The sequence below is a fragment of the Emericellopsis cladophorae genome (assembly GCF_022114955.1).
Source record: "Emericellopsis cladophorae strain MUM 19.33 chromosome Unknown NODE_10_length_638493_cov_120_236322, whole genome shotgun sequence".
Taxonomy (NCBI): domain Eukaryota; kingdom Fungi; phylum Ascomycota; class Sordariomycetes; order Hypocreales; family Bionectriaceae; genus Emericellopsis; species Emericellopsis cladophorae.
This window is the reverse complement of record NW_026250935.1, coordinates 66,424-78,882: the sequence shown is the minus strand read 5'-3', so window position 1 is coordinate 78,882 and position 12,459 is coordinate 66,424. Positions and strand designations below refer to the sequence as shown.

Genomic DNA, 12,459 nt, shown 5'->3' with positions numbered 1-12,459 from the left:
GGCGCTTCGTAATCGGAAGACGCGGGTCCAGTCGACTATTAGGCAGGGCTAGCAGTGTTGACAGCAGCCTGGGGTAAGATACCTAGGGGAATTGTTGGAGGTTGGGCAGCGGTTTGAGGAGATGCGCATCAGAATCAACCCTTCACTCTTGGATGGACACAAATTCCCTACCAGGTACCTTACTCTTGGGCTGGATGATGAGGTGCAATTGTGCATGAGCAATCAGGAAGTAATGGAGAGGAAAGAAGGACCGCAACTGAGGCGCATTTTCAGCCTTTACTGGTCTGTAACATGTGATTGGTGGATGTGACAGCTTCTTCCAGCGCGATTCTGCAAATTTTCCGGCGCGGGCGCATCTTGTCGCTCTTCGAGTCTTGAGTCTTGTGCCTAATAGTGATCCAACATCAGCATGCACAGCTCTTCATAATCCATTTATCAGGCCTTCGCGATATGAATTGGCTGTGAGAATTGATCGGCTGGTCTGGCAATCAGCAGCGCATCAGCTATTGCGGTTAAGAACATCACTGCTTCTTGGTCCCTGGAGAGAGCGCAGGGGCGTCTGTTCTGGTCACACTCGGGGGGGGTGGGCCTACGATCGCTGGCGAACACTGAACTGATGTATCCTTTTGGTGTTTGACACTGTATACGTACGACGTTGCTAAATAATCATATTTAATGAAAATAATACCAGCAGCAAAAAAGTGCGAAGCTGCTATCGTTGCTCATCTTGTCCGTCGCCTCTGGTGTCGCTCTCAATCTGAAGGTTGCGGCTTCAAGTTCTCACCACCGAGCCGAAAAGACGACGTGGAGGCGGATCCGCGCCGTACCTGACGCTATGACGGCTTTTGCCTGCGACAGCAGAAGCCTGACCGCTGACTGGCATGTGACATGCAGGCACCGATGCGATCTGGAGATCTGTCCGCCATTGCATTTGCATGCATATTCGCGTACGGAGGTACCTGGGCAGCCTATTCATTTCCCCATTGGCTGCAGTTTCTTCCCAGCAGCTGATGGCGGCCTGTCCACAGCTGACTGACAGCTGCTCGTAGATTCAACTGAACGCCTACCCTGTAGAGTCCTTCTCCTGAGGGTAGTCTGCATTTGGTCGAATTTGTACCTCAATGGAATTCGGAGCATGCGTATGAAAATATGGCTCTTGAGCTGTGTATGCCTAGGGCCGAGCAAACGATTAGAATGGACTGGTAATTGTGTGACATATTGGCGTTTGACATCACAAATTTCGACAGTGTACTTTCACATCCTAGGGCGTCTTGAGGCGTATGGACATAAACACCACAAATTATTCATCCGGTCGAGTTGTAGTAAATTCCGGGACGATCAACATTATGCATACTCTTACAGCGATCTGCGTATGCTCTATGAAAGCCTAAAGGCACTGCTAGCAGTGTCATGATCACGAGAAGCGCTATCACAACTGGATGACGGAAGCGCTCAACTCAGGTGCTCGGGTTAATATGTAAGGCTGACCGACGAAACAGCGCTACATTAGTTAGTGGGTTCTTCTGGAAAGCTTCTCGACTCTGCCGTCTGCGTGCGAAGTAGCGCTCGCTTGTTGCGGACCTGAGTTACCAGACAGACGTGAGGTTGGCACGCCCACGGCTGAGTCGCCCAATGGCACACAGGACGCGACTGGACGAGCCGTCGCATGATCATGTCTGCCGGTGGGCGTGTCGAAGCTGTAGGAGTGTGATCCGGCGACATTTTGAGCCATGCATCAGCAGATCATGGGCTCTTTTAGCGCGACCTTTTCCCATCCAACCTGTCATTTTCGGGTGCAAGTTGCGATTCGATCAATAATCCTTGTCGTGGATTCCCCTCAAACGGCAGCGCCTTGACTTTCCACGCCAGCGCTTACCAATCTGATTGATCCCGCATTGTGTTGCCGTTGTCATCGAAGGCCACGTTTTCCAAGGACAAGACCCGTTCAGAAGACAAGGTCATGGGCCCTTGGCCCCGAGACGCCCGAGCGTCCACCCGAGTCCGGCGATTCACCCGAATCGAGGACAGCTGTGGTCTTGATGCAAGTACGGATACCGTATGGCTATGATGTTACATTTAAGAATCACGTGCGTATGGGGATGTACTGTCGACGTCGGCCATGTTCACAGCATGAAAAACGCGTCGCAATCTCTTTCACGAGCAGACCACTCCCGACCTGTTCATGTTCCGCCTGACAGGTCGGATGTCCCACGAATCTACCGTAGCGCGCGGGAATTGGTCCGCGGAGACCGCTCGGCCTACCGTCTGACGAGGGCTGCCGACAGTCACGGTGACACACGCACATGAGAAGTTGCTGACGCTCGCCCCTGTCCACATCCTCACCTTAAAGAGGCATGCAGCTTGCGCCTCACCACGGACACGAATCAGTTAGTACAAAGCCCACCAAGGCCACTAAAGGAACACCCCGACAACTACTTCTCCTGAATGGGCACGCTGATCACGCAGCAGATACGACTTCCAGAGGTTAGGCAAAAGCCAGCGCTCCAACATATCACGCCCGCTGCTGCATCACATGCCTCTTTGTAGGCGTTGCTATTCCGGCGACTCCGCAAGAAATGCAAGCAGGGAATGTCGAAACACAAGTTCCAAATGCCATGAAGGTCTAAATTTACAACATCATATTCGTATGGTATACAAGTACAGCAAAGTCTAACAGCCCGGCAGTCGACTAGTAATCTGCTGGAGCAATATTAACGAACTAGTCCCAGAGTTCCCAATTGAGAAACCCAGTGCGACTTGCTTCCCGTTGGAACTGCAAAGCACTTAACGCTTGACCCAAGCAGGTCCCTTGCGAGCCTTGAGTTGACCATGCTTCTTTCTCTCCACTGTCCTGGGATCGCGTGTTATGCAACCGGCTACTATATGTTAGCAATGCGTAGTGAACGATACCACCGAGGAACTTACCAGCGCGGAGAGCCGTTTTCAAAGCGGGCTCGTGGGCCACCAGTCCATCTGCAACGGCCATGGTCATGGCCTCAGCCTGGCCAGTTGTTCCACCACCCCTCACAATGGCCCAGACATTATACTTGTCCATCCGTTGAGTCGAAGTCAGTGCCCAGATGGCGCTCTCACGGTCGTGAATGCGACCAAAGGCTTCATTCAGGGGCTTGCCGTTGATGAAAACCTCGCCCGTTCCCTCCACCACAAAAGCTCGTGCCGTCGAAGCCTTCCTCTTACCCACGCCCACTGCTCGTCCATGCTTGTCGAGTTGCTTGACTTTTCGGAACGTGGTGACTGAGTCGACAGACCGACTGAGGAAACGAAGCGCGATGTCGATTGCGGGAGGTCGCACGCTCGGCTCAATCAGGTTCAATCGCCTGGCGATCCTCATGACCTGAGAGAAATGGGACGCCTTGATCTCCTCGCCCAGCTGGTGACGCACAAGCTCCAGCTTGAGCCATGGTATTTGTGGTGCATCGGCAGACTTCAATGTGGGTAGGTCATTGTACTTTGATAGGAGGTTGAACAGCTTTAGGTGAAGATCGTTGAAGCGAGGTTCTCGAGAGAAGTAGGACGGCGATTTGGGCACTTGTCGCGCATGACTGACGTTCTGAAAGGGAATGGCGATCTGAGAGACTGGATCGGTCGGGGGTGAGGGTATCTCGGTGGTGCTCAGTTGACGGATGTCGACTTTTGACGCAGGTCGTGACCGCAGAGCAAGCTGAGTCTGCCACGAGCCCTTTGTAAGCTGCCTGTGGCATTTAATATGCCGCAAGCTGCTTGCAAAGGACGCCATGTTGCTGACAGAGGTTGTGGATGGCAATGAGGTGGACGTCGCTGTCGTACCAAAAAAGTCGACCTTGGCCCCGTCTGGAGTCGCGATCGCGCAGCAAAGGACTGGCTCAAAGTCACGTGCTACACACCAGCCACAGCTGCTCAAGACGCGAGCCACCTGAGCGGATCCTTGTGCTGGCCAGTGGTGGTGGCTGGAACGTGAAAGCTAATTAGCGCGGGGTAAGGTGCAGGTGAATAAAATTTCTTGAGCGGTTGTAGCTTCGATTTTTCCCTTCCTCTCCTCCCCAACCAACTCCATTCAACTATCATCTTGACTATTTTCGATATCGTCGACAAGATGGCTTTCGGTACTCTCTTCACCAAGGGCAATGTTCGTCTTCCCTTGCCCGTCTCAACTTGAAGATTGCTTGCTAACGTTTTCTGCTTCAGGACAACCCCCGCACCACCGCCATCAAGGCGGTTGCGAAGGCCAACAACCTCGAGCTCAACATTGTTGATGCCGACCCTCAGAAACCCACTGTTGAGCACCTGAAGGCCAACGCTCTCGGAAAGATCCCTGCCTTCCTCGGCGAGGATGGCTTCGCCCTTTCTGAGGCTATTGCCGTTGCCATTTACGGTACGTATACTCTAGATACCCCAACATCAAGCCCTCGCATCTCTTTGAGAGGAAGGCGTTGCGTGATGACCTAGCCCAATTATTATACAGTTATCCCTGTCTGAACAGTCTTTTCGACTGTGTGTTGTTAAAGTCTAACTTCTGATCTTTGCTTCGACTTTGTCACAATTTTGTTTGCAGTGTCTGAACGAGAACCTCGCTAACTCGGCCAACAGTGACCTCTCAGAACGAGAAGACCACCCTGCTCGGCAAGACCAAGCAGGACTACGCATCCATCCTGAAGTGGATGTCCTTCTTCAACTCCGAGGTCCTCCCCCCTCTGGGTGGATGGTTCCGTCCCCTCCTCGGTCTCGACCCCTACAACAAGAAGTCTGTTGAGGACTCCTCCGCCCGCACTCTCAAGGCTATCAAGACTGTCGAGGCTCACCTCCTCCGCCACACTTACCTCGTTGGCGACCGCATCACCCTCGCCGACCTGTTCGCTGCTGGTATCATCACCCGCGGCTACCAGTACCTCTTCGGCAAGGCATGGCGCCAGGAGTACCCCAATGTCACCCGTTGGTACGAGACCGTCATCAACCAGCCCATCTACTCGGCTGTCGCTGAGAAGCTTGAGTTCCTTGACGAGCCCAAGCTGACCAACGTCCCCCCCAAGAAGGCTGAGGCCCCCAAGGCCGCCGCCAAGGCTGCTCCCGCCGCCGCTCCCGCCGCTGAGGAGCCTGCTGAGCCCGCCCCCAAGCCCAAGCACCCCTGCGAGCTGCTCCCCAAGTCCGCCTACCCCCTGGATGACTTCAAGCGCTACTTCTCCAACAACGACGAGGCCGAGTCCATGAAGTACTTCTGGGAGAAGGTTCCCTTTGAGGACTACTCCATCTGGCGTGTTGACTACAAGTACAATGACGAGCTCACCCTCGTCTTCATGTCCAACAACCTGATTGGTGGCTTCAACACCCGTCTCGAGGCGTCCCGCAAGTACCTCTTCGGTTCTGCCTCCGTCTACGGCGAGAACAACGACTCTGTCATCCAGGGTGCCTTTGTCATCCGTGGCCAGGACTACCTCCCCGTCTTCGACGTCGCCCCCGACTACGAGAGCTACACCTTCACCAAGCTCGACCACACTAAGGCCGAGGACCGTCAGTTCCTGGAGTCCATGTGGAAGTGGGACGCCCCTGTCACCGTCAACGGCAAGGAGTACCCCCACGCCGACGGCAAGGTCTTCAAGTAAGCGCCTGCGCGCATCACCAAACCTAAAGAAAAGAAATCATGACGGAATGTTTGCAACGAATTAACATGAAGGAAAAGCATGTGGGTTATGAGGACGCGTCGTACGAGGATCTCGCACGACGACACGTCGCACGCACTCCCTAATTTTCGTATGTCGTGGAATGCAGAGATCTGCTCCTAACGAAGTAGGATGAAATATACATGTTTCATCTGCTTCCCGCCTCCCCGTGCTATATGCCTTAATGATTGTACACGTGATGATCTGGACGCGCCTTTAGTTGTCTCCGTCCACCTGTTGCCTTCCTCATCATGTTTGTGATGGTAGTTTGTACTTGGCGTCCACCGCGAAACGCGTGGCGCGCATGTAGCTACTAATGTCTGCCTGCCAGCACAGCTCGTTCAGGTAATCGTGGACCTGCGGCAGCACTTCAGCCTTCTCGTTGGCCAGACCTGAAAATTCCGGCAGAGCAAGGATGTTGAAGGGCTCACTCCTGCCCTTTTCTAAAGAATCATCTACGAGCACCGTGTTCGACTGATCCCATTTACCGCCGTTGGCCGCGTCAGGGTGCGCCGTTGCGACCCGCTCGTCTTGCCATACAGTGTTGAGTCTTTTGTAGACCTGCACTTTGGAGTTGTAGTCTTCGTGAGACAGGCCGAAGCGGTCGCGCGCCCAGATGACGAGACATTGCTTGACCTGTTCCGGGGTGAGCAACTTGGCCACCATCTTGCCCACGTTCTCAGGGCGTGCCGAGGACCAGATGGCGACGTGGAATGTAGCCAGACAGTACTTGAGGAAGTTGGCAGCATGGGGACGCGCGACAAAGTGCGAGGGCCTTGTCTTCTGTGGGCGATATAGTAGAGTGCCGTTTAGGTCCATTACGACGAGGATTCGTCTCGGCGCTGCGAGCCTCGTGGGAGCGCAGAGTGACTGCTGCAGATAGGCGGCGTTTGGTTCAGGAATCCCCCCCGAGGAGGCACTTGGGTATACTTTCTCGTCTGGAGGCCTGTCTGAAATGTAAGCAGATATCCCCTGGATCCATGAGACTAGTGTCACGTACAGGACTGCTTTCCGCTGTGTCTTTGTTTGTGCGCGGACTTGCCAGGGCTTCAAGTCCTTTTTGGATTTTGCGTTTTGGGGTCTTGGCTCCTTGGATTTGATCTCTTTTGTAGCTCCGGATCTAGAAGGCGTAAGTCGAATGTATGTACATGGTGAGGGACACGTACCCCTGTTGAGGCGCCTGAGGGACGTGAGAGTCCCCAAGGAGATGCAAGCCAGGTATCGGCATCTTGATGCACTGTGCCGGTTCCTTAGTTTTGTGGGTTACACCTTGTGATTTGACACTGTTTGAAGGGTTTCGAATGGGCTTTCTGGAGTAGTAATTGCTTTTCGTAGACTCCTGAAGAGTGACCTGCGCTTTGGGCGTAATGTTGTTGGTAGAGTAGAAGATCTGGCCTGCTGATCCGGGGTAATTGTGACTATGTCGACGACATAGGAAATAGCAACTTTTTAAGAGATTCATCAGTGTGAATCTTGGAGAGTACCAGACTTTGTACTGTTATTCGTGGCTGAAAATGCCTTGAGAGATCTGAGGCTCAAGATGAGTCTGAGTCGCTCACATGAAAAGTAAACGGGTGGGTCTGGCCGATAAGCCCTTATCGCACCCAAAAAGTTCCCGCCCGGAAAATGATGGACCACGCACCGCCATCCGTCACTTTGACAGCTCCCAATCACCGACACATTTCCACAGAAAATTCACATCGATCATGCCGCCGAAGCGCAAAGCACAGTCTATAGGCATCGAAAGACGCGTGCGACTCCGGCGCGAGGAAGAATTGGTGCCTGAGGCGCAGGAAGAAGCTCAGAGCGATGGACCTGAATCGTCAGAGAGCGACGCCGACGAGAATGCTACTGCTGCGCAACGGAACTCGGAGTCTGGCTCAGAGGTCAGTTCTTTCGAAGGATTCTTGGCGATAATATCTAATTTTACAAAAGTCTGAGGAAGACGAACCCGAACCAGGAGCGAGTCTTGCGTCCATTTCATTCGGAGCCCTGGCCCGCGCTCAAGCCTCACAACCGTCCGCAGGACGATCAAAGAAAGGGAATAGCGACAACGAGGACGAAGACCAGCGACCCGCAGAGCACAAAAGACCGACGTTCAAGTCTGCCAAAGACCTAAAGCGATCCTCAAAGCATGCCCCGCAGGAGCAGACCTCGAAGCGACCCGTCTCCCGGTTCCGAGAGATCATCACCGAGAACAAGCGCGCCCCAGCACGCGATCCGCGCTTTGACACCATGTCCTCTGGGCGCATGGATGAAGCAAAGGCTGCCAAGGCGTACGCCTTTCTAGACGAGTACCGCGATTCCGAGCTCGCGGATCTCAAGGTGCAGCTCAAGAAAACAAAGGATCCAGACGAGAAGGAGGATCTGAAGCGGCAGATTATGTCAATGGAGTCGAGACGCAAGGCGCGAAAGAAGAAACAGGAAGAAGAGCAATTGCTGGTTGAGCACCGGAAACGGGAGAAGGATCTCGTGGCGCAGGGCAAGACGCCCTTCTACTTGAAGAAGAGCGAGCAGAAGAAACAGGTGCTGACCAAGCGCTTCGAGGGCATGAGCAAGGGTCAGGTCGACAAGGCTATTGAGCGCAAGAGGAAGAAGGTCGCCGGCAAGGAAAAGAAGGAGCTGGACTTTATGCAGCGTCGTGGGTGATGAGCGACCAAGGTGCTGGAGTACCATGGTGTAGTAATAATGAATCATGAACATACAGGGGCTGGCGCCATCTATCCTTTCCCCTATCTAGTGCTGTACACATGTGTTGGTACATATGAGACTAATACAGTAGTAGGCTTGCTAGTTCTTCACGTAGCCTGACTTGGCCACGGCGTTTGCAAACATCTCTCGCGCGGGAACTTTGCTGCCCATGCGGGAGCAGAGCAAGAAAGCTCCACTGAGCTTCCTGTGGAGACTGTACGTCTCCTCTGGCGGCGGAGCCAAGCGCTCGCGGAGCATGACGGGAATCAGGGCCTTGACGCGCTCGGTGATGGTCTGGTCTTGGAAATCGTACACCTCGGGCGCGGTGTCGAGGAACGGCTCGGCCAAAGTCAGGATGGATTGCGTGTGCGCGTCGAGCATGGCCTTACTTTCGTGGCCGGTAAGGTAGCCCAGGCTCTCTGAGAGAGCCTTGACGGTCGCCTTGTCCGAGCGCGCGGCCGCCGCGAGGAGCTGGACGTACTCCGCGACGAACTCTTCAGGGTACTCGCGCGAGGCGCCAAAGTCCAGGAGGACCAGCCGGTCGAGGTCGGCATTGTACAGAAAGTTGGTCCAGTTGGGGTCGGTCTGCATGAACTTGAACTCGGTGATCTCGCGCAGGCAGAGGCGCATGATGGACGATCCGATCCAATCTCGCTGCTGCTGGGTAAACGTCTTGACGCGGGTCACTGTGACGCCCTCCATGAAATCCATAGTGAGGACCTGCTTGCCCGATGCCTCTGGGTACACGTCCGGAACGAGGAAGACATCGTCGTCGTTGCTCAGAAGCTTCTTGTAGCGCTGAGCACACGCAGCCTCGCGCTCATAGTCACACTCCCACCCCAGCTCGACTCGAGCATTGTCAATGGTTTTGTTTAGGTAGAGGCCCTTGGGCAGCAGCGTTGTGGCGTTGAGCAGGATCCCCAAGTTGTCGAGATCCGAGTTGATGGAGTCGGCGACGCCGGGGAACTGGATCTTGACGGCAACCTTTTTCCCATTCTTCTTCAGCACGCCCTTGTGCACCTGACCAATCGAAGCCGCCGCCATGGGCTTCTCGTCGAACTCACTGAACAGTTCCCTCCAGTCGGCACCCAGATTGGCGGTCAAGACCTTGTCTCGTTGCCATGCAGGCATGTAGTCGGCCCTGTCCTGCACACGCTGGAGAACTTCCTGCAGAGGGGCGGGCAGCATCTTGGAATCTTGAAAGCTCATAATCTGCCCGAGCTTCAGGGCAGCACCTCGCATGCGCGACAGCTTGGCCACCAGCCGCTCCATGTTGTTCCCGCTGAGGAGCACGGAGCCTGACCCGCCACCGCCAAACGCCCTGCTCACGCTTTCGGTGATGGCGCCACCCAGCATGCCCGTGGCGAGGCCGCCATAGTTCCACATACGGCTCAGACGACTCGAGGGGACTTTTGATTCCCGGAGCTGGTAGGAAGGTGTAGCTGCAGAGCTGGCGCCGGTGAGGTCCTTGGCCAGATCGATGATCTCTTCGTCCGCATTCTTGGCTTTCAACTGAACCACCGGGTCAACGTCTGGATGCGTACTTTTGTTTGCGTCGGCATCTTTTGTAACTGATTCTATCGGTTGCACAATGGGTTGGCTCTCTGTTTCCTTCGCGTGCGCTGGTGCAGGGGTCGGGGATGCATTTGCACTGGCAGCAGTCGTTGATTCTTCAGGTTCCAAGTGCTCCTCAAGCGGCGGCGCAGGCTTCCAGTATCTCAGAGGGTGTTCCTTTGGGGGTCCCTCACTCGGTTTCGAAGGTCGGTTCATGCGTGGTCCAGCAGCGCCTTGCTTGCGCAACGAATCGAGCACCTGCGAGCCTCGATTGGTGTGGAAAATGTTCACGTCGACGCCATTAGGGGTGTTGACCGCCTGCTGGGTGTCCCTGATCTCGGCCGCTCTCTTGCTCGCTTGGGCGTACGCAGATGGCTCACTCGAGGCGTCGGTTGGCGTGGCGTCCGCTTGCCAGTCTTGCGTTTTCGTATCCGCGTCCTGCCGCACGCCGCCATCAATCGTCACGCCACTCGCGTCGCGGGTCTCATCTTGTCCTTCTTGTTGCAATGACTGCTGGAAGCCCCCGACAGCCTTGTTCCGCAACGCCTGTGCTGCGCTCGAGCTGCGGGTGTACCTGTCGAGCTGTCGTGATCGGAGGGCGATGTGCTTGGACGCTACAGAGCGTGACGCCCTGAGAACGGCCGCAAGGTCGATGGCAACGTCGACGAACCTCATGAGGGGTAGCTTTCCTCCTGCTCGGGGGCGCGCATGTAGGTCGTGACCTGTCTGGGTCGGTGTCTATGATGCAAGTTCATGGATGGCGCATGCCGTGTGGGTCTTGGTCGTTTTTTCGACGTCGCGAGGAACAACGCCGAAATCCGGATCCCGCTCGTACGTAGTGAATTTGTGTGGCATCTCGGGATGTGTGTCATATCATAATGAATCAGGGTATCATGTCTATCTGCTCGTATGAATGTAACCCAAAACTCCGCTCCTTATTCCATGCTGGGCCCAAGATCACTCGCGTTGAGATGCCCGAGAGACACTGCGGAGCAATGAGCCTCTGGGCTTCATCGGTGTCGACTGCCCAAACGAGCCACCTGATGACCTCCCACTGGGCGTCCCGATCCTGCTCCATAATCGTTGCGCAGCTGGGGTGAGGTTTCCCTTGACGCTCGGGCTGCTGGGAAACTTGGGAACCGGTGTGCTGTCCACTCGGCCCGTCAGGCCATTGCGGGAGGCTGATTTCTTGGAATTCGAGATACGCTCAACCATGCGGTCTCGAAGGGACTCTCTCTTTCCAAGGTCTTGTACCTTGAAGGGATTGTTAGTATCTCCCGGCCCAAGATTGATCACAGGTGCGGGTGTTGCAGCCTCTGGCCCATCGTCCTCGTCGTCGACAAAGGCATAGCCATTGACTCTAGGCGTCTCTCCGCCAGCCACGCTTGAGTCCTGATCCCGGGCCCGCGGTCGTCCAGCCACAGCGTCTCTGATAGACGAGGCGGATGGCGATGGCGGTCGCTCGGGCACATGTGGCACTGGCATCCGCGTGTTCTCGCGAACAATGAGGCTACTCGACCTCCCACGAGATGAAGAACCTTCCTCTGCTGTAGCTGCACCAGCCCTCGTCTCAACGCCATCTGGTACAAACATAAAGTTGTTCCGTGGCGCCGCGAGCCAGCTGTCTGGGCGAGCGGGCCGGTCATCGTTATCCTTGATAGCCAGCCGATCCCGCTTCCTGTACCCATCATCCAGCAGGCGTCCCTCTGAAGCCAACCGATCTTGAACCTCTTTTTGCTTGATCATTTGCTTGGAGGGCAACTTGTTGCCTCGCCAGAGCCAGGCGTATTTATCGGCTCGTTTTTGGTTTTGCTTGTCAATGAGTTTGTAGAAACTCTCATTGTCCTCGCTCGTATATGTTTGCTGGAATTTGGACAGGCTCATCTGCATGTCCAGGCGAGGGCGTGCGCTCGACAATGGTGCGGTGGCCTCGGAAGCTGGCGTGTCCCCCACGAATGTCGTGGGCGTGCGGCCCTCATCAAGTCCACGCCGTGGAAAGGTCGGCAATGTGCCCGTGCCCCGACCTGGAGTCAGAACTTGCTCCAACCTCCTTCCTGCGCTTGATATCCATGCCTGATCCTTTGAGTCCAAGGCGTCCAAGTATTCCTGCTTTGTCTCTGTTTCCAAAAGTCCGGGAAAATAGTCTCTGGCGATGATATGCGATAGTGCCTCTGTGTATGAGTCCTCGTCCAGCACCTTTTTGGGCCGCTTGATTTTCTTCGCTTGGGGTGGAGGCGGCATGAGGGCCATCTCAGCGGATCTTTTACGCACGAGCGCATCTGAGGGCTGCTGCGTTTGGTCCATTGTGAACTGTTATCTCTCCTGGCGGCCGCAATGGCCTCAAGTCTGTGGCGAGCAGTGTCGATGTAATGAACACCGTTGACTGCTGATGATGATGATGAGCAGCTTGCCTGATCACCGAAGGCTGATACTGGGAACGTCAAGCGGATATGCATCAAACGGGGCACGGGGTGCACGCGCCACCTCCGGCATGTCGCTGCCGCCAGGCAGGCACAGCGCACGCTCCAGGTCGCTCACTCGACCCGAGGGAACTTGTGAG

At 55.2% G+C, this 12,459-nt stretch overlaps 6 protein-coding genes across 6 annotated transcripts; 2 read left to right on the top strand and 4 right to left on the bottom strand.

Moving 5' to 3' along the window:
* Positions 1–2,784: 2,784 nt before the first annotated feature.
* J7T54_002031 (37S ribosomal protein-like protein) lies at positions 2,785–3,757 on the bottom strand (the record flags this gene model as incomplete). The annotated part of the gene is made up of 2 exons (XM_051504628.1): positions 2,785–2,876; positions 2,926–3,757. The coding sequence occupies 2 exons, from the start codon at positions 3,755–3,757 to the stop codon at positions 2,785–2,787; spliced, it is 924 nt and encodes a 307-aa protein (XP_051363728.1).
* A 336-nt stretch (positions 3,758–4,093) lies between these two features.
* On the top strand, positions 4,094–5,597 carry J7T54_002030 (Elongation factor 1-gamma-like protein; the record flags this gene model as incomplete). The annotated part of the gene is made up of 3 exons (XM_051504627.1): positions 4,094–4,126; positions 4,186–4,372; positions 4,588–5,597. The coding sequence occupies 3 exons, from the start codon at positions 4,094–4,096 to the stop codon at positions 5,595–5,597; spliced, it is 1,230 nt and encodes a 409-aa protein (XP_051363727.1).
* Positions 5,598–5,903: 306 nt separating this feature from the next.
* J7T54_002029 (uncharacterized protein) lies at positions 5,904–6,473 on the bottom strand (the record flags this gene model as incomplete). Its single annotated transcript, XM_051504626.1, has 1 exon — positions 5,904–6,473. One exon carries the CDS (start codon positions 6,471–6,473, stop codon positions 5,904–5,906), a length of 570 nt encoding a protein of 189 aa, XP_051363726.1.
* An 887-nt stretch (positions 6,474–7,360) lies between these two features.
* Positions 7,361–8,303, top strand: J7T54_002028 (uncharacterized protein; the record flags this gene model as incomplete). The annotated part of the gene is made up of 2 exons (XM_051504625.1): positions 7,361–7,540; positions 7,590–8,303. 2 exons carry the CDS (start codon positions 7,361–7,363, stop codon positions 8,301–8,303), a joined length of 894 nt encoding a protein of 297 aa, XP_051363725.1.
* Positions 8,304–8,444: 141 nt separating this feature from the next.
* J7T54_002027 (uncharacterized protein) lies at positions 8,445–10,574 on the bottom strand (the record flags this gene model as incomplete). The annotated part of the gene is made up of 1 exon (XM_051504624.1): positions 8,445–10,574. One exon carries the CDS (start codon positions 10,572–10,574, stop codon positions 8,445–8,447), a length of 2,130 nt encoding a protein of 709 aa, XP_051363724.1.
* A 282-nt stretch (positions 10,575–10,856) lies between these two features.
* On the bottom strand, positions 10,857–12,203 carry J7T54_002026 (uncharacterized protein; the record flags this gene model as incomplete). Its single annotated transcript, XM_051504623.1, has 1 exon — positions 10,857–12,203. The coding sequence occupies one exon, from the start codon at positions 12,201–12,203 to the stop codon at positions 10,857–10,859; it is 1,347 nt and encodes a 448-aa protein (XP_051363723.1).
* Positions 12,204–12,459: the final 256 nt, after the last annotated feature.